The sequence below is a fragment of the Heterodontus francisci genome, chromosome 26, assembly GCF_036365525.1.
Source record: "Heterodontus francisci isolate sHetFra1 chromosome 26, sHetFra1.hap1, whole genome shotgun sequence".
NCBI lineage: Eukaryota > Metazoa > Chordata > Chondrichthyes > Heterodontiformes > Heterodontidae > Heterodontus > Heterodontus francisci.
The window spans coordinates 43,302,149-43,328,751 of NC_090396.1; the positions used below are offsets into that span (position 1 = coordinate 43,302,149).

Below are 26,603 nucleotides of genomic sequence, written 5' to 3' on the forward strand. Positions count from 1 at the left end.
AGTAAAAAGCTTGTTTTGGGAGTCATGTGTCAGGCATGCAGATGATGTGGCCCGCCCAATGTAACTGACTAGCCATGACTAGTGTCTCGATACTGGGGATGTTAGCCTGAGAGAGGACTCTTATATTGGAGTGCCTGTCCTGCCATTGAATTTGCAGGATCTTGCGGAGGCACCGCTGGTGATATCTCTCCAGGGTTTTGAGATGTCTGCTGTACAGTGTCCATGTTTCCGATGCTTACAGGAGGGCTTACCAGATTATTGAAATCCTGATGAGTATTGTTTTACCAAACAGCAAAGTGCTGGTATGAAATTGTTATTTCTACTTAAGATTAATAAACTTTAGCTTTTTTCACATTGATCCTGGCATTCGTTTTAGCACATAAAGGAATGTGCCACAGTTTGTAACTGTCTAGTCAAGCAGCAGACGCAACAGCAAGTTTGAGCCCTGCAAGCACATCACTGGTTGACAGTTGTTAAAGGTGCTTGGAGGAACATTTTATTTTTGCTGATGTACTCACTATGCAATTGATTCTTTTTTGATGCATCTTGCGCTTGAATCAAAAATATAATTCGACTTACAAAGAGTAAGTAAATCTGTTTCCCTAGTGAATGGAATAAATAGATAATAGTTCACTGGCATAGAATTATCACGTGTACACTCAACTCTGAGACTACACTACAATGAAAATATCAGAGCACTAATATTAATAAGGTGCAGTCTTGGGCATTGTATGGTTCACAATTCATGAGATTCCTTCCCCCTTTTCTGGAAGCCAGACTTCATATCTAGCTTTGAAATACAGCTGTGCAAAAATTAAGATATGTGCAAGAACATGTGCAAAATTCTATAGGTAATAATGGATATTTTCCATTTTCTTCTTCTTTTTCATTGTTGCTGATTAATGAAGTGGATGAGAGCCAGGTGGACCTCGGACCCTTGCTATGCTTATTATGGCGTTGATGGCACAGACTGCTCCTTCCTCATGTACCTCAGTGAAAAAGAGTGGTTCTGTCCCCCGTTACCGTGGAAGAATCAGACAGCTTTCCCCACCAGGACTGAAACAAAAGTGCAGGTATGCTGATGCTTGATCATTAAAGTGTCATCAATATATTCAGTACAAGGGGAGTAGTCAAGGCTCATTGAAATATCCGGAACCTTTGTGACTGAAAGCCTTTTGTCCATTTTAAATAAACTGAGTGAACAATTGAACCGTAAATGTTTTCTGGTAATTGCTAATATCTCTTCCAACAGAACCTGCTAATCTTGTGTTTTCTCTCACAAACATTGTTTGAATCAGAATTCACGACTTAGGGACCCTAAAAATGTGCTCAAATCCATTCTGTTCTGAAGTTATATTGAGTTAAAAGTTTCAACATCGAGCATTGAAGGTTCCTGCAATATGTATTTTATCCATAGAGGTGGCAGTCAGTTAACAGATGCTGAATCCAATGCTGATGACATTCTCATTAACAATGCTCAGTCTTGCAGGCTCAGTGTTAATGAACAGTAATGGCACATAATATGCTACATTCTACCTATCTACGGCAGAACAGAAATTGTGGAATACTGCCAATCCTATCACATCATTTCCCCCACCATGAGATTAGTAATACCCTTTGTCCCAAATCATAATGAAATGGCAGGGAGATTAACAGTTATAAAAAATATCTTAATCAAAATTCACTGCCACATATTGCAGATGAGGATATATAATGATATGTAAACTTTGAGTAGTAATCCATTGTCTGTGTTTAATATAAATGCTGAAGATTAGCTTTTGTGGTTTGCAGTCATCTGAACATCCAAATTGGATTTCTTCCTGGTAATTTACTTACATTAGGTTCTATTATCCTCTCTATATTGAGAGTCCATTTTGCATTATAATCCTCCAAGTACTACTAATGGAATGAAAAATATTGCCTGATTTTCTTGTTTTTTTATGCCAAAGGTCTATGTATTTCAGCATGCAATAGTTTATTGGTTACCTACAAAAAAACTCGGACTGTTCCAAAATACAAGGGGGTGGATTTTACCAAGCCCACGACATTGGGCTCCGTGGCGGGGGGTGGTGGCGGAAGACTGTTCCAGCTGAGGCCCGCCATGGAGGCCGACGCCTGTAGGGCCTGGCCCAATCCTCCCGGCAGTGACCCCCGCTACTGGGCAACAGGAACTGAATTACAATATTTAAGTGAACGGGGTGAATAAATTTAAATAAACTTACCTTTAACCTTAGGGCCTACTGCGATCCTCAGTGTAGTGGCCAGCACTCCCGCGCCTTCAATTCCCCATCTGGGGAAAGCTAGCGTGACACTGGTGGGGAGGGAGGAGGAGTTAAGATTTTCAGTGCGGTTGCGGGGGGGGGGGGGAACCGGGTCAAATAAACGTAATGGGTATAGGGGATGGTGGGAAGGGGTGAACTTCAAACTTTGTGCAGTCTGGGAGGGGGAAAGGTCAGATTTAAAAGGTAAGTGTTTTGCAGGGGAAGGGCAAATAGTTAATGGAATTGTTATTGGGGGGGTGGGAAAGGGGCGTTAGAAATGCATTTGATAAATTTGGGGGGGGGTATCTTTAAAAATTTAAATATGCCGGCAGGGCTGGCTGCCCTTTAAAAATGGCGCCAGCGCCTGTGCACAGGCAGCTGATGCTATTGCCAGCGACGGACTGCCCGCCCCCTCCATGTGATTGGGGAGGGGCGGGCCACCCCGGCTATTTAAATGAGCCACCACACAGGAGATTACAACGGCCCTTTGACCATTTTTTGAGCTCGCCACTGAGATCGGCGGTGGGCTCTAAAAATCCAGCCCCTGAAACCTGCTCTCAGCTGAATGTATAAGAAAACATATACTTGCTCAAGTAGCTTAATGTGTGTGCAGCTGCTGATCCTCCTCTTTCTGAAAACAATGACTTACTATACAAGGAATTATTATAAGGAATTGATGGTACAATGGCGGCTGGCCATCGCATTAATGTACACTGGGCAGCCGCTACTCATATTGTGTGTAGAAGCCTGAAGCCTACTGTGCTCGCAATGTGAGCTGAAACCTGTGTACAGACTGTACACATGGCTTATTTCAGTCCCTTAGTTTATTTCAATGAGGGATCCTCTGCATAAATAATTTTGGAGTGTTGAAGCTGGATTTTTAAAGCCCCTTGGGAGCGCAAGTAGATACGAGTGCGATTTGAAGATCGCATTCTCGGAGGTCAGCACTGGCTCTCGCTACTTCCAGAACACGTAGCTATTTTTAAAGGGACACAGGGAGGGAGGGAACGGCAACCCCACAAGCCTCCAATTAATTGCTTGTTGAGCTAATTGTGGAGCTTATTAAAAGGCTTGTCAGGAGCAGTCTCTGAGTTTCAATGGAAGGGCATAGGGAAAACGCCATGTCTGGAACCTAGCAGGGTTTAAGAGATGTGAACAATGCAGTGGGAAGGGCTGATTAACATAATGCAGAGCCCTAAAATAAAGCACAGCTGCTTCAAAAGTGCCACAAACTTGCAATGCAGGAACTTTAAGACTTGCATTTGTCAGTGGTGAATGGTAGGAGTCTGGAGAGGGACATGAGCCCATTGATATCACTTAGACAGCTGGGGTTGGCAGGGGAAGGCCTGGTGAACGCACAAACCCCAGCTGAGGGAGTTCAGATGGAAACAGGCTACTCCGACATTGGACAAAGCAGCCAGAATGAACTTCAGCAGATGCAACCTCCTGCACAGGAGGAAGCCAAAGGAGCACAGCGGGGAACTGCAAGGAGATGAATGCACTACCCAAGTCATAGGGTCCACCGCCCAAGAGTCCCTACCTGTAAATGACAGAGCGTCAGTGGCATAGGAGGCTGCACCTATCCAGGCAGATGGTCTCGGTCCTTTGTGCACTGATCCCCAATGACCTGAGGCCTCTTAGTCCCCATGGCAGTCCCTACCTGCAGCTGTCAATGTCACCGACTCCCTGAATTTCTATGCAACTGGGTCGTTTTAGGGATCAGCTGCAGAACTAGGTGGCATCTCAAAGTCGGCAACTCATCACACCATCGGGCAGGTCACAGATGGCATATTCAGGAGGGCGGGGAACTACATCCACTTTGACAAAGATGGGCATGCGCAGGCACAGAGGGCTTTGGGCTTTGCCACCACCAATGGATTCCCTCAGGTCCAGGGGATCATCGATTGCATGCACATAGCCATCCAGGCACCAACAGACCAGCCAGTCAGATTCCTGAACAAAAATGGCTACCACTCATTGAATGTCCAGCTGGTCTGTGACCACAGGATGTGAATCTTGCAGGTGTGCACCCAGTTCCCAGGCAGCTGTCGTGAGTGATTATCCTGTGAAAGTTCCAGCTACCGCACTTCTTCAAGACCACATCCCGACTCCATGGGTGGCTGCGGGGAGTTAAGGGTTATCCCCTAAAGAAGTGGCTCCTGACACCCCTCTGAAACCCAGACATGGATGGAGAGAGCTGCTAAAACCAGAGCCATCTTCAAAGATGAACCTGCATTGAACAGACCATTGGCATCTTGAAGATGCGCTTCCGTTGCCTTTACTGGTCAGGTGGTTCCCTCCAGTACAAGCCAGCCAGAGTGTCCCGTATCGTCGTCGTCTGCTGTGCCCTACCCAATATGACAATGCAAAGAGGCCTGGAGATTGGTGAAGAGGAGGAACTGGAGCAGCACTCCACCTCAGAGGAGGATGGGGAGGAGAAAGAAGAGCAGAAAGAGGAGGAGGAAGGGATTGCTCAAGAGGTGGCTGGTGACCAGGCAGCGGAGGATGCCTGGTGACGCTGTCACAGACATCAGGGTGAACTGCAGGCTGGCATAGCAGCAAGGGCCATGCTGATTCAGCAGTGTGTCACCTGATCTCCCCTGAGACCTTGCAGCTGATGACCACAAAACTCACCTTCCAGCATAGAGAGCTATTTTACTGCTATGACCCTTAACTGCGGGGTTTCATTGCCAGCCATGAGCATGTAGAATGAGGGTTCCTCCACCAACATAATCCAACATCACAAGGCTTAGGCACATAACATTCCCAGGGCCCACATTCCCCACCCCCCCCTGCCCCCCACCCCCCACAATGCTACATTCTCCTTCTGAGATGAAACATAAATAACATAAACAAGTTATTTTGTGATAACAAAAGAGCATACAAACAGCATACCTTGTTTGACCACAACAGGTTTGTATCTTTGAAACAGTGAAAATGCTTATCAATAAAGTGAGCGTTTAATCCTTTACCTTTGCTGTGTTCCTAAACGGACCAATTTGACAGGTTTTCTTGAGTTTAAACAAGAAAGAGGTTCGTTTACTGTACTTAAAAATCTAAACCAAATCTAAGTAAAATAATAAACCTAAGCTCCAACTGTCTCTCTCTCTCTCTCACTCACACACACACACACGATACACACACACGAATCACACAGACACAAATAGGTTACAGAGTGATGAGGAATAGTTAGGGTTGGATTAGAGTCCTGAACAAATAAAAAAAAATATTCAGTCCTTGGGATCCGGTAATTCAGTTGTCTTTCGGCTAAAGTTGTGATCTTGAAGTCTCCGGCTGGTACAAGTGCACTTTGCAGCTAGCCCACCTGGTTCAGGGTTTTCTTGGAGACAGTGATGTTGATGGCTTTCCTCCCTGGGGTCTCTGTCTGTAGCAATTGTAGACTTGGATGTTGCGCATCACAGGCAGGTTTCGAAACTTGCAAGGTGACCTGGAGAACGAGAGAGAGAGAGAGAGACAACCCCACCGGTGTCTTGCCTGGTTAGCTCTCAAAAGCTTGTTTCTTGTGTGTAACCAGAAACTCCAAGTTCACGCAGTCTGGGGAGACTGTCACATGGTTCCCTCAGTATTCCTTTTTTTTCTTTAATGAGATCCAAAGTCGAAGAAAACCAAATCTCTCTCGGTTGTATTGTTTTCAATGTTTACCCACCTCTTTCCCCCACCCCCGGGAGATATGTCTCCACTAGTGAATGCTCCAAGATGGCTTTGAATGTCCTGTTAACAAGATTGTCCACTGTCGCCAATCTTATTTGATGTCTTCATCAGCGTTATGTTGGTTGCCTCAGAGTGTCTGTGCATCTCTGGAATATTCTGTTCACAGATGGTTTGTTGCGTTGCAGACTCAATCTGTGCATCTAGTGTGCTTTAACTCACCTTCATTTTTTGACTTCAAAAAGTTATGATTGATTCCAAAAGATGGAAATTGTGCCAAAAGAATGTTGAAAATCATAATTTCCCAGTGGAGGAATGCTCCCCCCACCTTAGGAAATACATTTTACAACAACAAAGCTCACCTTCTAAATCCACCACTGCAAAAATGTAGTTTTGTGCTCATTAATTTCCCCTCCCACCCTACCCAACCCCCGCACCTCCTCCCCAACTCCCCACCCCCCGCCCCGGGCCAACCACACCCGCTCCCCCACCAACACTGAGTTGGAATATTGGGTCCAGCTGCAGTTTAAGTCATGAAAAGTTCAAATTGCAATGCACCCCAATTGTAGGTACTTATTTTCATACATGAGGTCATTGCGTTTCAGTTTTCACAGAAAAGCAACTGAATTGTAGAAAGTGACCCCAAAAAACTAATTACAAAATCCTGAAATCCAATATAATAAAAAGGAAATTAGCTTATTCAGTTGCCTTGAAGCAATAGCCTTGGAGATTAACATTTATTCTGGGCCCTTTACAGTTACACGTTCATTATCAGCTTTTTTATGTTTTGTTATCTTTTTTGAAGCTATTTATCAGCTATCCTGCACAAAAATCCAAATTGGAAGCAGAATAAAATTCAGAAAATTAGTAATGAAATGGTCTTAAAATTATTCATTTAATCTTCAATGTGTTAAATGAAGTTTCACTTGCAGCTGATCCCCTAGCAATCCAAACACTATTCTGTATGGTTGTGATTACCATTTTGTGCTTCAGTGGTCGGCATATTAATGCAGGATGTGTTTTGATGTCATTCTCACATTATTTTACTGAAGTTCTCAACGGCTCAGGTGCGATTACCTTGCCAGGATCTCCACCCTGTGATCTGGTCCATACCAATAGTCTTTCTATGTTTTGCTCTCTGTCTCTTTTACGTTGTCTCTCTGTTTTCTCTCAGTTTGTTTCTTTCTCTGTCTCCCTCTGTCATTTTCTCCCCGCCTCTCTCTCTCTCTCTCCCTGTTTTTCTCTCTGTCTCTCTGTTTTCTCTGTCATGTAGTGTGTGTGTCTCTCTCTTTCTTTCGTGTCCTGTCTCTTTCTCATGTTCTTTCTCATCTTGTTGAGATTCAACAGTTGAACAACTTATAAAGCTCCATCTGAAAAATTATTTCTGCTGATTGTTTTCAAATCAGCTGGAAAAATTAAGAAAAAGCTCAAAAATCTCAAATGGCCACATTGCAGACCAACGTTTTAATATATGTGCTCTTACTGGACAAGGCTCTTAATCTGAAAAGAAAGCTCAGAAAATTACCCCCATAGTCTTCTAGTCATCACATAGCAACTTCTAACCTTCTAAGCCTTTGGAATCAACATTGGGACAAAATGGGAGTCCCAAGCCCGCACTTGTCAGTGTTGGGACCACTCTACAATCTTCCCAGAGGCAGGCTCCTAATTGGCTAACTCCAGCTGGCCATCCTAACTAAGGATGGCAGGCAGGCTCACAATGCTTCTGGTCCAATCAGAGGGCCGACAGCTCTAGAGCCTTAGCAGCCCCACCCGGAGAGGTGGGCACTGCTGAGGCATGTGGAAGATCGAGAGACCAGGGAGGTAAGTCTTAAATTAAAACTCAGAGGGGCCAAGCAGGCAGGCCCCTCCGGATGGCCCACTTGGGCCTTCCCTGCCTGCGGCCCCCTCTTTGGGCCATGAAGCCTCCAGCTCCAATGACCCCCGACTGCCGCAGGGAAGCCACCTCTATGAAGCTGGCGGCCTCCCCACATGGCGGAGGGGCTCCGCCATCACCAGCAAAATGCCAGAGGCACAGGAAAATCACCCTTAATAGGGCCTTTAATTATCAAAATTGGCTGCCCACCTCCATTCGGCGGGTAGCTGATCTGCACCCGGTCCTGCCGCTGGAAACATATCCGGCGTTGGGACTGTGTCAGGGATCCATCCCAACACAACTCCCCGCTAATTTCTCCACACTCACCCTCGCCCCCCAACCCCACCCCCCCCCCCACCACCCCCCCACCCCGGCCTCCCAACCTGCCACCCCAGGGCCAGGAAAATCCTGCCCATGAGGTAACTGTTACTATTTGGCACAATTGAAGTACATATCAGCTATTCTGGTGTTGAAGTCACTGTATCTGGTTTGTGGCCTAGATGCCTTTCTGTCCATGAATTTTAATTTTATCCTTTAATTTTAATCAATGAAAACTTGTGTGAGCCCTGAATCCGGCACATTGGCATTCAGGCCTGAATTCTCAATTCTCAAAACGCTGCACAGCAAACGCTGAATCATAAAATTAATCCCCAATGGCCAAATCTTTTTTTGGTGTCCATAAGTAACTCTTTCTGGAGCATTTTGTTTTCAGAAGGAGTCTGTACACATGACCAGTTACAGTTATTAGTTACACTGCATTGAGTTTTTGTTTTCAATAGTCATAAAAGTGATTATGGATGATGTCATCATGGAGGGGTCTTGGCCGTGAAATTGGGCTCGATGATAGCACTAGTGCTGGCACTACTGAAGCTCTGAAAGCCTTAAATGTTGCCGGTTGTGCTTCCAACCACTTCTGCTGTGGCCCGTGCGATGTCTCCTGCTAGGAAGGGCGCCTGAGCGGCGTGCCATGCATGTGCAGGAAGCGTCAGATTTGGTCCTATCATGATGTCAAACATCTGTTCTGGCTGATTCGGTGCTCACTTCAATAATTTGATTTCCGCGTATCCACAGAACGCCTCTGCTAATCATTCACAGCTGAACGTGCCTTCAGCAGTATAAGGGACCCACCCACAAGTTTTAATCAAAGGGCCAGCCACCAACTTGCAAGCGAAGTGCTATGACTTACTTCTGCTTAGGCAAACTTAGTGGAACTACTGTGGATTGTGTTTGGAGTGGTTGTGGAGAGTTGCTGTTTGCATTCAGGGAGGCAACAGGATTTGGTGACCCAACTCTGCATGAGGTTTGGGGGCTGCACTTGCAGTGGACTGCAACTTGAACAGCAAATAGAGCAAAGGCTGCAGAGAGGGAAAGCTCTGGGAAGAGAAAGGAGGAGGAAGGCTCTCCACATTCCACCAACCACAGGTTTTTCAAGAGCACTTCTCCTACCTTCACCTGACCCAGGAGCAATGCACGTCCTTCAACCTGGAGCCTCGCACCAGGGTGAGGATGGCACTGCCAGTGTCCGTAAAGGTCACAGTGGCATTGAAGTTTTATGCTTCCAGATCTTTCCAGGTAGGAGCAGGTGACATTTCCAGCATATCCTAATATGCCATCCATCGATGCATCTTGGAGGTGACAAAAGCCAGGAGAGTCGAATACATAATTTCCTCCCTCAACAGGAAGAAGCACGATAAGAGGGCATGTGGCTTTGGCAGGACAGCAGGATTCCTGATGGTGCAGGGCACATGGCTCTGCAGATCTCCCATATGAAAAGATATAGGAACTGCAAGGACTATTATTCTTTCAAAGTACAATTGGTGTGTGCCCATGCATAATACATCAAGTCATTGAATGCCTGCTATCCTGACAGCAGCCACAATATCTTCATTATGAGGCAGTCAGTCATTCCCACTATCTTCAGGCCTCCACTATGAACCAGAGGCTGGCTTCTCAGAGACAAAGACTGTGCATATGGCTCATGACCCCTCCCTCCAGCATCTGACCACACAAGATGAGGCACATATAACTAGAGCCATGGAGTCAAATGGAACATTGTGCAACAGACTATCGGCATGCTCAGGCAACACTGCCACAATACCTGGACCGCTCAGGGAGCACACCAGTACACACAGAAATGGGCATCCAAGTTCGTGGTGGTCTGCTGCACCCTCCGTAACATCGCCATGATGAGGGTGCAACCAATGCCACCAGGAATTCAGAGGAGGAGGAGGAGGCAGGCAGTAGGTGTCCTCAACCCTTTCATTCCAGACGGGTTGTCTGAGAGCACCTGCTCGGACTCCAGTTTCCATAAAACAACTTCCCTTTACCTCCATGGATCCAACATTCCCCATCGTGACATCCATCTGAGATGCCCCATTACAATGTCCCTTGGCCATCATCCTGCGATAAAAGCTACTAGCAAAAACCTTTCCATTAACATCTTTATTGAACAACACATCCAATTATACAAACAGAAATGAATTATGCTCACTTCTGCATCCCCTTATTGCCTGTTTTGGCAGTGCCTTTGCCTGTCCTAGTGCTCCTATGTAGTGCTACCCCGGTGGCTGCTGCATAACTGGTGGAAGGCTGCTGACTTTCACTGGGGGTGACTGCTGATGGCCTTGCAGAAAGCCCTCGAGCAGCTCTGGGTCTTGAGGGTCCAGCTTTCGACTGCACCACCTCAGTATGGGCGGCAGCAGTCTGGAATGGCTGGCTGAGTGGCAACAGCAAGGGCACTGGCAGTGGTGGGAGCACAAATGCTGTCAGCCTGAGAGAGGGCAGCAGGCTGTGCTACATGGTGGCACTGCCACTCCCACAGGTTGGCATCTCAGCAATCCTAATAATCTGCTGGAGGACAGATTGCTGAAAGGTCTCAAGAGCCTGCACACCTCTTTGAGCACTGAAATCCACAGCCATGATGGCAGAAGTCGGAGCCTGCATGGCAACAAGCATGGATCACATGACCTCTGTCTGAGCTTCCACTGCAGCACTAAAACATTGTGTGGCTTCCACTGGTGCTACAATAGAAGCTGAGACAGCAGCCACCAGATTCTGCATCACGACTAGGTCTGATAGTGCTGTCAGGGATTTGGCCACCAGTTCCATGGTAGAAGGAATCAGATCCAATCTCTATATGATGCCACATTGGAGCCCGACTCCTTCATGCTGCTTGACAGTGACAGCAAGCTGTGTAGCGGGTCTGCCAATGCACCGAGCATCTCGTTGTGCATCCTCATCAGTGTTCCCCTGTACGCCACCCTATCGAAGTCCACGTCAAAGTTTCCCGTAGCAGAACTCGCCTGTGACCTCGCCCTCCGGTGAGCTATCCTTTTCTCCAGGCCTGTCTGCAGCCTCACTTGTGCCTGGTGACTCACCGCATGCTGATCTCAACTCTAAAGCAGCCTCTAAAGGTATGCGTTGCGCCAGTATCTGAGCTGGTGGTGCAATTGCAAGGTCAGATGACGGTGCTTCCTCATCACTGGTCTGGGGTTGCCATCTCTCCTTCTCCTGGGTGTGCTGTGACTGGGCAGGCAGCAGCTCCTGGATATCTGAAAGCAGAAAATCAGAAGGGGAGGGTTGGGATGAGGTAGGAGAATGGGGTATAAAGCAAGAGGTCCATGGTCACATCATCTGCAGCTTGCACATCATGGCAGATAGCAGGAAGAGGGTGATGTGGGAATTGAGAAGTGGCAAGAGGAGGTAACATACCATCATCATGAATGCTGTCAGCAACATCAGATGCTACGGGCTCTGTTAATGCCAACCCCATGATGTGCAGCACCATCTACTCCATCGGGCTCAGTGAATGAAGACATGCTTGGCCACTCCAGTTCTCTGCTGCTCCCTTCAATTGTGGGAAACCTTTTCCTGTAAAATTGTGTAGCACTGTGTTTGGTTGATGTGCCTGCATTAACTGAATAGCTGGAGGTATGGGGAGACAATAAGAGGTGGGTGTGAGGTTAGCATTCTTGGAAGGTGTGTGAGAGTTAGGTGGAGTAGGTGAACGTTAGGCCTGAGTCCTGAGAGCTAGGGAGTGCTGCTGGGTGAGTGAAGGGGATGTGGTGCATTGAGCAGCATGAGAGGTTGGTGGTGTGGTGAGTATGAGATGTCCTTTGAAGATGCATTTACTGACCTTGGCCACCCATATGAGGTCATCAATTTCTTCCAGCACTGCTGCTAGGTCCTCAGCACCAGACATACCTGGTCACCTGCTCCCACTCCCTTTGGAGGTCATTCATTGAGGGGCTTCTTGGCCCCTGTGGAAACATGGCCTGTCTCCTCCTGTCCGCCTCCATGACTGAGGCCTCCACCATCGCATCTGTGAACCGCACAATACTCTCTCTGCCCTGGTGTTCCATCGCTGTTGTTTGCAGTTGCAGCACTGGTTGCAGTAGCCTCCTGCAATTTTGTGCAGCTTCCCATTAAGAAGGACAAACTGCCTTTAAGAGCTGGAGGCTAGCTGCAGCAAGTGATAGCCTTGCACGCTGTTAGGGCCCCTGTTGAGCCTGCAGCCAGCCAGCAATGTGGGTCGCTGTGGGCTGCACGTTGAAATTATTCAGTTGAGGAATCAGCGCGAGGTTTACATGCTGACCTCCCTCAATGGTAATTGATGTGGGCAGGTCGCGAATCATGACCCCTGTGCCGACAAGAGGGTGGAAACCAATTTTTAGCCGCATGAGTTTATGTACTAACTATGGTATTAAAATGTCTTTAATAATGATGTGATTCTATTGTTATTCCTTACTCTGGATCTTGTATACATCCCTAACATCTGACTTTCATTGATGTCACTTGACATGTTGATGGCAGTATTATGTCACACTATGTAGTGTTGTTAAGGTGCTCAATATATAGCAGAAAGTAAAATATGTACAGCCTTTTACCATGATTAATTGGATGAGAAATTGGTCATGGTCATGCCGATTTTTGGCATGAAAAATTAGAGTAGAAGTCCAATTTTGGGTCATGAACTCTCATGTCCAATCTCACTGAAATTGCGCCAGCTGCCAAATTGGAATCTGGCGACATCGGTCCAGGGCGCCCATCCAAAAAAGAGTTAGGTGCCTTGACTGTACAAAGCAGAGTCCAAATGCTAGTTTCGGGTCACTGCTTTGAACAGGACGGATCTTGTGCTGTACATGCTCCGTTCACTTTTTCTGGGTATTCAGCAGCCTAACCAGCTATTCGTAATGGCACTGCCAGAGATCACCCACAACATGCTAAGCAATTTTTTTATACTTTTAGTTCTGTGGAGCAGGAGCTGGCTCCTCAAAAATACTGCAGTACCTACATCCAGCATGGGCTCTCCCCCGCTCCTCTGGTTTACTGTCTTCCCCCTTCCAGAACCTAATTGTGGGTCAGCTAGCCGCCAAAGCTGGGCAACTTTTCTCAGACCCCATCCAGTAAGAGGCATCGGGGGCCAGCTTGACATCTCAGCTTGCTTTTATTTTGCTGATGTGTTTCGAGGTCCAATTTCCAGCATGTCTTGGGCTGATGCCTTCAGGTGCTTATTCCAGTTGCGACACCCATGTTGCGATGGTTTACAGTGCTACGCGAATTTCTCCCATCACCCTTCTCAAATTTGAAAACTGAATCTTTGTTCAAAATGTTAAACATGCTCTTTCTTCTTAGAAAACCCTTCTTACTTGATGAAGGATCTTTAAAGCAGAAGATGAGACTCCCGTTCCATTAGTCTGGATTAGTTTGAGCTCAGAACCAAAGGTGAAGGGACTTTGCGCTGATTATTGCTAATCAATTGGCTATAAATTAAAGTTTTCAAATTCCTCCATAGCCCCATCCCTCCCTATCTCTATAACCTCCTTTAGCTCTACAATTCTCCATGGACTCTGCGCTCCTCCATTTCTAGCCTATTTTGCATCCCTGACTTTAAGCACTCTATCATTGGCAGCCGTGTCTTCAGTTGCCCAGGCCCTAATCTTTGGAATTCCTTGCTTAAACCACTCTCCCTCTCTCTCTCTCTACCTCTCTCCCTCTCTACCTCTCTCCTCTCCTTTAAGATACTGCTTGAAACCTACTTCTTTGACCAAGCTTTTCTTCACTTCTCCTAATATCTCCTCCTGTGGCTCAGTGTCAAATTTTGTTTGCAAGTGCTCCTGTGAAGCGCCTTGAAATGTTTTACGATGTGAAAGGTGCAATATAAATGCAAGCTGTTGTTGTTGTATGTACCTTTACATTGCAGTTGCTGTCAAACAGGTAGCACCAAGGAACCCCCAAGAAGCAGTTTGCAGCCAATGTAAACAGGTCTCCACTCTTCCACTGAAGATCTGCCAAACTCTTACTAGAGTTCTGGCAGGAGTCCTTTGGGACCCCTAAGGAATTTTAGGCCTTAAATGTGTATAGTGTAGTCAGGTGTCTGAAGTCTCTGAGGTTCAAGAAACCTATAAGGCACTTTTTATATAATATAAAAATAGAAAATGCTGGAAAATACTCAGCAGGTCTGGTAGCATCTGTGGAGAGAGAAACAGATTTAACGATTCAGGTCTGTGACCTTTTATCAGAACTGTTCTGATGAAAGGTCATCAACTGGAAATGTTGGGCTGAATTTTACCAGCCCTTTGGTGATGGACTTGGAGGCAGGAAAGCTGGAAACATGGCACAGGAAGGCATCAAGTGGTGTGCCTGTCACCTTCCCACCATCATGCCATTTTGCCAGCGGCGAGAAAGGTGGCAGGCAGCCTGACAGCCTGGAGCCCAATTGAGCCACTTAAGTGTCCAATTAAGAGTCTCTTCCCACCTCTGCTGGCATTTTACCAGCAGCTGAGGGGCCTGCTGCAGGGTGGGGAGACTGCCAGCTAAACCCTGGCGGCCTCCCAGTGGGGAGGCCTCCTTTTTGGGCACTCTTTGGCCCACAGAGGGGAGCCCCTCCAGCAATAATGACTACCCCCATGGCAATGCACCATCTGCCCTCAGCCACTGCCATCACCCCTCACTGGGGCCAGCCTGACTGGTCCCTGACCCCTGTGCCCCCAGGCCCCACTTACCTGACTTTGAAGACAGCAACCATCGATGTGCCCTCATCCTAGAGGTGCAGCCCCAACAATGGCCACCTCTAGCCTTGGCGCTGCTGAGCTGCCGGCCCTCTGATTGGACGGGCAGCTCGTGGGGGCGGGCCATCCAGCAAAATGTGGCCACAGGTCCCAATGCCCGCTGAAGTCGTGTCGTCCCCTGCTTTCGGCACCGGTGGCAGGACCCCTGCCAATTACATAAAATCCAACCATTAACTTTGTTTCTCTCTCCACAGATGCTGCCAGACCTACTGTATTTCCAGCATTTCTGTTTTTATTGCAGATATCCAACATCTGCACTATTTAGCTTTTGTATTAGTGCACTTTTTATACCTGTTTTGATACTGTAGTGGATTTATGCTCCATACAATCTCAAACTGAATGACTGCCTTTAGTTATGTTGGATTCATAGTAGCACTAAAGTTTGAGATGGAAACGCACCTTTGAACTATCTTTGTTGGGGTCCCTTTTTTACTTTGTTTTTAAACGATATGTTACTGAAATCACAAGCTCCTGCTTTAGACCTTGGCCTTTGTTACCTGTGAAATACTGGTAGCATACAAAAATAGTATTGACATTTGTAGGTTAAAATGTCACCTCGCAGCATGTCATCCAGCATTTCTCCTTTGTTAAACCAGCTGGTGGGTGCAGAAATGGAAAAATAAATCATGGGTGCTGCCAGCGAATTTGCCACATATATTCATGATATTCCTGGCATCGCTTAACTTCTGTCTATCAATAGAATAGACATTTCCTTTTAGAAAGGCTGTGACAATTCTCAGCAGATGCACAAACATATATATTTATCACACAAGATTTATTGCAAGTGCAGCATTCAATTAATGTTTGCTGTTGCTGTGGGTTTCGGTAAGTTAATGTATGTGCTGCACATCTGAGTAAAGCAGTGGTCTGATAAATGCCTGGGCATTGTTGACTGATGAACGCCCCAACAACCATTCACTCTTCTTCGAGTGGTAGGAATGAACTGAAACGTGACTAGTGCATAGAGGATGAGCACTGTGGTTGCCTTCAGCAATATCTGCAGGGCCTAACTGCTTTGAGCTTGGTGCTCCAAATCCTATTCATCCCTCACCCAGATCATGATGTATTTTTCTAATGGATATAACTCTCATGTGATAGTGCATTTCAGGGCAGTCTATAAAACTCATACAAAGGGGGATATTTTATCCTAGCACACTGGATAGGAAGCCCAGGAGATCGGGTGGAACAATGATTTCTACACAGCACCCAATATTGACTTCAGTGAAGAGTAAAATCAGGTGGGATGTAAAACCAAAGTTGTACCTGATCTTGACAGGCAGGTTAGGTTAAAATTGGCACAAATGGCTCTGAACCATGAGAAAGTATCTCAATGCAAGCATGAAAGTAACTACTGATTCTCTAATGTTATGAAATCAGGAAAATGTTTAGGTTATAAATGACTGCTGCCATTTACACCCAACTGTGTCAGCCATGGTTCAGTTGGTAGCACTCTAACCCCTGAGTCACAAGATTGTGGGTTTAAGTCCCATTCCAGGACTTGAGCACAAAGATCAAAACTGACACTCCAGTGCAGTACTGAAGGAGTGCTGCACTGTCGGAGGTGCCGTCTTTCAGGTGAGGCATTAAACCGGGCACAGTCTGCTTTCTCAGGTGGATGTAAAAGACCCCATGGCACTATAGTGAGGAAGAGCAGTGAAGTTATCCCTGGTGTCCTGACCCTATTTGTCTATCAGTTAACATCACAAAATACAGATTATCTAGTCATCATCACATTGCAGTGTGTGGGAGTTTGTTGTGCACAAATTGGCTGCCATGTCGCCTACATTACAACAGTGACCACACTTCAAAAGTCCTTCATTGGCTGTAAAGTGCTTTGGGACATCCTGTGGTTGTGAAAGACGCTATATAAATGCAAGGCTTTTCTTTCACCTCAGAATGATGGAAATAACAAAAGGAAGAACTTGCATTTATGTTGCATCTTTAGCCTAGAAGAATGCCACAAATTGCTTCATGGAGGGACAAACTAAACAGTGAAATATTAGGAGAGGTGACCAAGAACTTGGGCCAAAAAAAGATGGGGAGTCTTAAAAGATGAGGGTTGAAGAGATTCAGGGAAACTCACGATATAGCCAGCTATGATAGAGCAAAGAGAGGGGAAGAGCTACAACAGACCAGAGTCAAAGGAATGGAAAATTATGGGGGTGGGTTTGTAGGGCTGGAGAAGGTTACAGGAATAGTGATGGACAAGGCCATGATGGGATTTAAACATGAGGCAGAGAATTCTAAATTGGAGGTGTTGGGGGACTAGAGTGAATTTACGTAAGCAAGCACAATGGTGATGGATGAGTGGGATTTGTTGAAGGATACAATATGAAGAGCAATCTTTCCAATGAACTGAACAAAGGATGATTGATGGGAGGCCAGCTAGGGGAACAATGGAATAACTGAGTCTAGAGGTTGCAAAGACTTGGATGACAGTTTCAATAGCAAAAGAGCTGAGGTGGAGCAGAAGTGGCTGAAATTGCAGAAGTAGAAGAAGGTTAAAGAACTTGAGCAGAAAAAAGATTTATGAATAAAATATGTGAAAGAAATCCACCGATAAACATAAAATTTACTATTTTTCAGATAAAGTACATGTAAAGTAATACCACACATTGCCATGTTTATTAAAATATATCAACGAGCTTAACTGTGTGAAGAGTTAGTTCAAAATTTCATCCAGAAGGCTGCAGTTGTTTTTGTTCCCTTTCTACAAGTGTTTTCATTTGTAATTGTGATACTTTTGAGTGAAAGATACTGAGGAATGAAACACTGCTTCCAGTGACCACCAGCACATGTGACATGAAGTTTGATATTCACTTTTAATTTAAATTTCCTTGCATGTTTCTCTGTGCCATTTTTTTAATGTTTGGTTTTTAACAAGCCCTTAACAAGCAGAAATCTGTTTCTTTGTTTATTGGTAATTTTCAAAGCCTATTTTTGAATAGGGGTAATCTTCAGGGCAGCACTTAATTAGAATTAGAATTAGAATATTACAGCGCAGTACAGGCCCTTCGGCCCTCGATGTTGCGCCGATCATCTGACCTACACTATTCCATTTACATCCATATGTCTATCCAATGACCACTTAAATGCCCTTAAAGTTGGCGAGTCTACTACTGTTGCAGGCAGGGCGTTCCACGCCCCTACTACTCTCTGCGTAAAGAAACTACCTCTGACATCTGTCCTATATCTTTCACCCCTCAACTTAAAGCTATGTCCCCTCGTGTTTGCCATCCTCATACGAGGAAAAAGACTCTCACTATCCACCCTATCTAACCCTCTGATTATCTTGTATGTCTCTATTAAGTCACCTCTCCTCCTCCTTCTCTCTAACGAAAACAACCCCAAGTCCCTCAGCCTTTCCTCGTAAGACCTTCCTTCCATACCAGGCAACATCCTAGTAAATCTCCTCTGCACCCTTTCCAAAGCTTCGACATCCTTCCTATAATGCGGTGACCAGAACTGCACGCAATACTCCAGGTGCGGCCTCACCAGAGTTTTGTACAGCTGCATCATGACCCCGTGGCTCTGAAACTCGATCCCCCTACTAATAAAGGCTAACACACCATATGCCTTCTTAACAGCCCTATTAACCTGGGTAGCAACTTTCAGGGATTTATGTACCTGGATACCAAGATCTCTCTGCTCATCTACACTACCAAGAATCTTCCCATTAGCCCAGTACTCTGCATTGCTGTTACTCCTTCCAAAGTGAATCACCTCACACTTCTCCGCATTAAACTCCATTTGCCATCTCTCAGCCCAGCTCTGCAGCCTATCTATGTCCCTCTGTACCCTACAACACCCTTCGACACTATCCACAACTCCACCGACCTTCGTGTCATCCGCAAATTTACTAACCCACCCTTCTACACCCTCATCCAGGTCGTTTATAAAAATGACAAACAGCAGTGGCCCCAAAACAGAACCTTGCGGTACACCACTAGTAACTAAACTCCAGGATGAACATTTGCCATCAACCACCACCCTCTGTCTTCTTTCAGCTAGCCAATTTCTGATCCAAAGCTCTAAATCACCTTCAACCCCATACTTGCGTATTTTCTGCAATAGCCTACCGTGGGGAACCTTATCAAACGCCTTACTGAAATCCATATACACCACATCCACGGCTTTACCCTCATCCACCTGTTTGGTCACCTTCTCGAAAAACTCAATAAGGTTTGTGAGGCACGACCTACCTTTCACAAAACCGTGCTGACTATCGCAAATGAACTTATTCTTTTCAAGATGATTATAAATCCTGTCTCTTATAACCTTTTCCAACATTTTACCCACAACCGAAGTAAGGCTCACAGGTCTATAATTACCAGGGCTGTCTCTACTCCCCTTCTTGAACAAGGGGACAACATTTGCTATCCTCCAGTCCTCCGGCACTACTCCTGTCGACAATGACGACTTGAAGATCAACAACAACGGCTCTGCAATCTCCTCCCTGGCTTCCCAGAGAATCCTAGGATAAATCCCATCTGGCCCAGGGGACTTATCTATTTTCACTCTTTCCAAAATTGCTAACACCTCCTCCTTGTGAATCTCAATCCCATCTAGCCTAGTAGGCTGTATCTCAGTAATCTCCTCGGCAACATTTTCTTTCTCTACTGTAAATACTGACGAAAAATATTCATTTAACGCTTCCCCTATCTCCTCTGATTCCGCACACAACTTCCCACTACTATCCTTGATTGGCCCTGTTCTAACTCTTATCATTCGTTTATTCCTGATATACCTATAGAAAGCCTTAGGGTTTTCTTTGATCCTATCCGCCAATGACTTCTCGTGTCCTCTCCTTGCTCTTCTTAGCCCTCCCTTTAGATCCTTCCTGGCTAGCTTGTAACTCTCAAGCGCCCTAACTGAGCCTTCACGTCTCATCCTAACATAAGCCGCCCTCTTCCTCTTGACAAGCGCTTCAACTTCTTGAGTAAACCACGGCTCCCTTGCTCGACAACTTCCTCCCTGCCTGACAGGTACATACTTATCAAGGACACGCATTAGCTGCTCCTTGAATAAGCTCCACATTTCGTTTGTGCCCATCCCCTGCAGTTTCCTTCCCCATCCTACACATCCTAAATCTTGCCTAATCGCGTCATAATTTCCTTTCCCCCGGCTATAATTCTTGCCCTGCGGTATATACCTGTCCCTGCCCATCGCTAAGGTAAACCTAACCGAATTGTGATCACTATCGCCAAAGTGCTCACCTACATCTAAATCGAACACCTGGCCGGGTTCATTACCCAGTACCAAATCCAATGTGGCATCGCCCCTAGTTGGCCTGTCCACATACTGTGTCAGAAAACCCTCCTGCACACACTGGACAAAAACAGACCCATCTAAAGTACTCGAACTATAGTATTTCCAGTCAATATTTGGAAAGTTAAAGTCCCCCATAACCACTACCCTGTTACTCTCGCTCCTGTCGAGAATCATCTTCGCTATCCTTTCCTCTACATCTCTGGAACTATTCGGAGGTCTATAGAAAACTCCCAACAGGGTGACCTCTCCTCTCCTGTTTCTAACCTCGGCCCATACTACCTCAGTAGACGAGTCCTCAAACGTCCTTTCTGCCGCTGTAATACTTTCCTTGATTAACAATGCCACACCCCCCCCTCTTTTACCCTCTTCTCTGTTCTTTCTGAAACATCTAAATCCCGGAACCTGCAACATCCATTCCTGCCCCTGCTCTACCCATGTCTCCGAAATGGCCACAACATCAGGATCCCAGGTACCAACCCATGCTGCAAGCTCACCCACCTTATTCCGGATGCTCCTGGCGTTGAAGTAGACACACTTTAAACCAAGTTCTTGCTTGCCAGTGCCCTCTTGCGTCCCTGTAACCTTATCCCCTACCTCACTACTCTCAACAGCCTGTACACTGGCACTGCAATTTAGGTTCCCATTCCCCTGCTGATTTAGTTTAAACCCCCCCGAAGAGCACTAACAAATCTCCCCCCCAGGATATTGGTACCCCTCTGGTTCAGGTGAAGACCATCCTGTTTGTAGAGGTCCCACCTACCCCAGAAAGAGCCCCAATTATCCAGGAAACCAAAACCCTCCCTCCTACACCATCCCTGCAGCCACGTGTTCAACTCCTCTCTCTCCCTATTCCTCTCTTCGCTAGCACGTGGCACAGGCAACAACCCAGAGATAACAACTCTGGTTGTTCTCGCTCTAAGCTTCCACCCTAGCTCCCTGAATTTCTGCCTTAAATCCCCATCTCTCTTCCTACCTATGTCGTTGGTGCCTATGTGGACCACGACTTGGGGGTGCTCCCCCTCCCCCTTAAGGATCCCAAAAACACGATCCGAGACATCACGTACCCTGGCACCTGGGAGGCAACACACCAACCGTGAGTCTCTCTCGTTCCCACAGAACCTCCTATCTGTTCCCCTAACTATGGAGTCCCCAATGACTAATGCTCTGCTCCTCTTCCCTTTTCCCTTCTGAGCAACAGGGACAGACTCTGTGCCAGAGACCTGCACCCCATTGCTTACCCCTGGTAAGTCGTCCCCCCCAACAGTATCCAAAACGGTATACCTGTTGTTGAGGGAAACGGCCACAGGGGATCCCTGCACTGCCTGCTGGTTCCCTTTCCTTCCCCTGACGGTAACCCATCTACCTACTTCTTTTACCTGAGGTGTGACTGCCTCCCTATAACTCCTGTCAATAATCCCCTCCGCCTCCCGAATGATCCGAAGTTCATCCAGCTCCAGCTCCAGTTCCCTAACGCGGTCTGCGAGGAGCTGGAGTTGGGTGCACTTCCCGCAGATGCAGTCAGCAGGGACACTCTTGGCGACCCCTACCTCCCACATTCTGCAGGAGGAACATACAACTGCCTTTACCTCCATTCCCACTATTCTAGATTCCCAATAAATCTACTGAAAAACCAAACGAAAAAAAAAGTCAAAACTTGTTCGCTTAGCAATCCGACGGACTGAAGTTTTAAATAAAAAGCTTACCTTATCAACACCCTAGAGTCCTTTTTTTTTGGTTAGAGGAGGAGGGTGGGTGGGAGACACTACACGTGTAGTGTCTCGGGTACTGCCACTGCCCAAATAAATAGTTTTCCCCTACCCAGCAGTCCCCGGTCCTCCGAAACAAAAAAGGGATTAACTTGTAACTTACTGAAATTGACCGCTCAGCTGAAAGTCCGCTCCGCACCCCGTTCTATCAAGGCTGCTCCTCGCAAAAGGATATCTAGTTCACTCATCCTTTCTGTCAGTCCAGTGCCTTGCTTTACATGCATCTATTTTTTCACAAAATTGGCAGAGGAATAATGTGTGGCCTTTAGTAATTTCTGACACATGGATGGATAATAATTATATAGTGAGAAATGGATCCTCGTGGTCTCGAGCAATTGAAAAGATGGAAAACATCAGATAAAGTTAATTCTCACAAGGTAATGATTCTATCAGACAATATGGCCGGGATATTGAAAGTAGGGCTCCCAGTGCCGGGCTAAAAAGGTGGGGAAAAGTCCGCCTCTGTCTTTTCATGCCACCCCAGTGCGATCCTCCGGTCTTTTTAGATCTAAGTTTTATGAGCCAGAATCCCTATCCCTTTAAAGACAGGAATCCCACCTCGAAGAGCTGCCTGCCAATCAGAGGGCCAGCAGCTCAGCAGTATCGGCAGCGCCACCAGGAACAGCGGTTACTGCTGGTACTGCAGAGGCCTTGGACACAGACCCAGGGCTGGGACACCGGACCTTGGGTAAATAAGGTGGGGTCACCAGGGCCAGTGAGGGGAGTGTCAGGGGGGTTGGGGTGTTCGTGCAGAACAGGAGGAGGAGGTCCCGGAGGTGGGGGGGGGGGGTGTAAATTGGTTCCCAGTGGGGTCCTCTGTGGGACACAGATTGCCGACTGCCCCTCCCCAAGCCTGCAAGGTGGGCGCCTCGTGTTGCAAGGCACCCTCCCCGCATGGTGGAGGCACCCCCCACCGCTGGTAAGATCCCAGCAGCGGTGGGGAGAGGCCCTTAAGTGGCCTATTAATGGCCAATTAAAGGCCTCTTCCCACCACTGCTGGGATTTTACCAGTGGTGGGGGTGCCTCTGCCATGCGGGGAGGGTGCCTTGTAACACGAGGCGCCCACCTTGGCAATAACCTGCTCACCGCGCTCAGTTTGGGTTCTGCCAGGGCCACTCAGCTCCTGATCTCATTACAGCCTTGGTTCAAAAATGGACAAAAGAGCTGAACTCAATTGGCCTCTGGACGGGAAGGCTGTCATCGGCCTATCCCACCTCCAGTAAGATTACTTGGCGACAGCGAGGTAACGGGCCTCCACCCCCAACACCCATTGCGATTCTCTGTGTTCCCCACCCCCGCCTCTGACCCCGTTTCAGGGGTGCCTATAAGATCCAGCCCTTCGTGTCTGCAGATAACGTTCATTAGAGCAAAACACAACTGTTAAACTGAAGTCATTCACTTCTCTGTCCATTTACCTTCTGCAACAATCTGTTTCCTATTCCCTAGATGAGGGCATGTAGAGCTTACTGATTTGAGATTCCATGACCTATTTTGTTGCTAAGAACTCTGAGTAAATTGTGGATTCAACAACTTTTTCTGACCCCTCATGGGTATGAGTTAATTACTTGCAAAACAATGATGTCAGGCGAGGGATAGTTCCATGGTGACACCATTTGTTGGAATAAAAAAATAAGGTGGGAAACTTAATGAAATATATCCAGCTCTTTAAACAAAATGAAGCCACTAAAACCATTTTTTTCTTCACTGAAACAAAGCGGTTTGAATTGGTTACAGGTCTCCACAGTTAAAACATTTCCTGCTTTGCACAAAGAAGAAAAGACACAATGTGTAAACAGTCTAAAACAGAGGAATAATAAGTAGATGAGAAAAGCGATTAAATGGAGCATAAAGTGTTCAACAGGATGAAGGAAGGAGTTCACCAACTGGGCCTCAATGACGATTCGATAAAATGCATTAAACAAGTTTGGATCATGCTAATAACAATTATATAGGGCTAAATTGGATATCCCCTGAAAACAGGTATGGGGATCACATGGATGATGAACCTGCACCCGTTGATTTAAATGCAAGCAGCACACCAACATTGTGCTGCCTGCTCATTATAATGATTTCTGTGTGCAGCCAGCACTAATGCACTGTTCATTGGCGACACGCATCAGCAGGGGACCAAAATAGTAACTTCCTAGCACCACTTAAAGCTAGCCTGCACCGCTGAAAGCTAGCTTGCAGCTCTTAAAAGGGAGATGCATTGTGGCTGGAACAGGTGCTGTACGGTTTTGCAGGGAGTGAACCTGTTCTGGGAAACAGTTAGGAATGGCACAACATGGGAGAGAATGGGTTCCAAGGTTTTCAGATGTTGCATTGGAAGTCCAGGTACTGCAAGTGGAAAGGGAGAGAGATGTATCTGCGGGGAGGCAGGAGGCCCCCCAGGCACACAGTCAAAAGGTAGTGGGAGCAGATAACCATGAAGCCCTGAGGACCTGGATGCAGTGCTGCAGGAAGTTCATTGACCTCACACACGGTCAATGAAAACATCTTCAAACGCCACATCCCATTGTCTGTACCACAAGTCTCAGACACTGCTCAAATTATCACACCCCATCACTCACCTATCAAAAATCTCTATCATTCAGGCTCATACCTAACGTTCATATGTTTCTGCTCACACCTAGCACTGCTGCAAGCCTGACACCCACATCTCACAGCTTGCACACACTTCCAGCCAACAGATTGCACCACACTCACTGACACAGTTCCCTCTCTCTTGCAGAACAAGGTGGCATAGTAATGGAAGCAAAGGAAGTAAACAACTGAAGGCACTGGATACTGCAAAGGCTATGGGCCCAGACAACATTCCGGCAATAGTACTGAAGACCTGTGTTCCAGAACTTGCCGGGCCCCTGGCCATGATGTTATAGTACAGCTACAACACTGGCATCTACCCAGCAATGTGGAAAATTGCCCAGGTATGTCCTGTGCACTAAAAGCAGGACAAGTCCAACCCGGCCAATTACCGCCCCATCAGTCTACACTCAATCATCAGTAAAGTGATGGAAGGTGTCATTGACAGAACTATCAAGCGGAACTTGCTTAGCAATAACCTGCTCACTGATGCTCAGTTTGGATTCTGCCAGGCCCACTCAGCTCTTGACCTCATTACAGCCTTAGTTCAAAAATGGACAAAAGAGCTGAACTCAAGAGGTGAGGTGAGAGTGGCTGCCCTTGACATCAAGGCTGCATTTGACTGAGCATGGCATCAAGGAGCCCTAGCAAAACTGGAGTCAATAGGAATCAGGAGCAAACTCTCTGCTGGTTGGAGTCGTACCTAACGCAAAGGAAGATGGTTGTGGTTTTGGAGGTGAATGATCTCAGCTCCATGACATCACTGAAAGAGTTCCTCAGGGTAGTGTCCTAGGCCCAAACACCTTCAGCTGCTTCATCAATGATTTTCCTTCTATCATAAGGTCAGAAGTGGGGATGTTCGCAGATGATTTCACAATGTTCAGCACCATTCGCGACTCCTCAGATACTGAAGCAATCCGTGTAGAAATGCAGCAAGACCTGGCAAGACCTGACAATGTCCAGGCTTGGGCTTATAAGTGGCAAGTAACATTCGTGCCACACAAGTGCCAGGCAATGACCATCTCCAACAAGGGAGAATCTAACCATCTCCCCTTGACATTCAATGGCATTATGATCACTGGATCAGCACAGTGGCGCAGTGGTTAGCACCACAGCCTCACAGCTCCAGCGACCCGGGTTCAATTCTGGGTACTGTCTGTGTGGAGTTTGCAAGTTCTCCCTGTGACTGCGTGGGTTTTCGCCGGGTGCTCCGGTTTCCACCCACAGCCAAAGACTTGCAGGTGATAGGTAAATTGACTGTAGTAAATTGCCCCTAGTGTAGGTAGGTAGTAGGGAATATGGGATTACTGTAGGGTTAGTATAAATGGGCGGTTGTTGGTCGGCACAGACTCGGTGGGCCGAAGGGCCTGTTTCAGTGCTGTATCTCTAAATAAAATAAATAAATAAATCCCCCAACTGTCAATATCCTGGGGGTTACCATTGACAGGAAACTGAACTGGAATAGCCATATAAATACCGTGGCTACAAGAGAAGGTCAGAGGCTAGGAATCCTGAGGCGAGTAACTTACCTCCTGACTCCCCAAAGCCTATCCACCATCGACAAGGCTCAAGTCAGGAGTGTGATGGAATACTCTCCACTTGTCTGGATGGGTGCAGCTCCAACAACACTCAAGCAGCTCAACACCATCCAGGACAAAGCAGCCCACTTGATTAGCACCCCATCCACAAACATTCACTCCCTCCATCACCAACGCACAGTGGCAGCAGTGTGTGCCATCTACAAGATGCGCTGCAGCAATGCACCAAGGCTCATTAGACAGCACCTTCCAAACATGCGACCTCTACCACCTAGAAGGACAAAGGCAACAGATGCATGGGAACACCATCACCTGCAAGTTCCCCTCCAAGCTACACACCATCCTGACTTGGAACTATATCGCCGTTCCTTCACTGTCGCTGGGACAAAATCCTGGTACTCCCTTCCTAACAGCACAGTGGGTATACCTACCTCACATGGACTGCAGCGGTTCTCGAGGGCAATATTGGATGGGCAATAAATGCTGGCCTAGCCAGCGACACCCACATCCCATAAACGAATTAAAAAAAAGAAGCTAACCAGAGGAGGACAGGCATGTCTGCATGTCCTAAC

At 46.8% G+C, this 26,603-nt stretch overlaps 1 protein-coding gene across 2 annotated transcripts in view; it reads left to right on the top strand.

The window, feature by feature from the left end:
* LOC137384291 (alpha-1,6-mannosylglycoprotein 6-beta-N-acetylglucosaminyltransferase B-like) overlaps positions 1-26,603 on the top strand; it is a 994,997-nt gene that overhangs the window by 565,530 nt on the left and 402,864 nt on the right. For both annotated transcript variants that reach the window (XM_068058117.1, XM_068058116.1), the window contains one exon: positions 909-1,073. In XM_068058117.1, the coding sequence (XP_067914218.1) occupies positions 909-1,073 (165 nt within the window). The remainder of the gene's footprint in view (positions 1-908; positions 1,074-26,603) is intronic.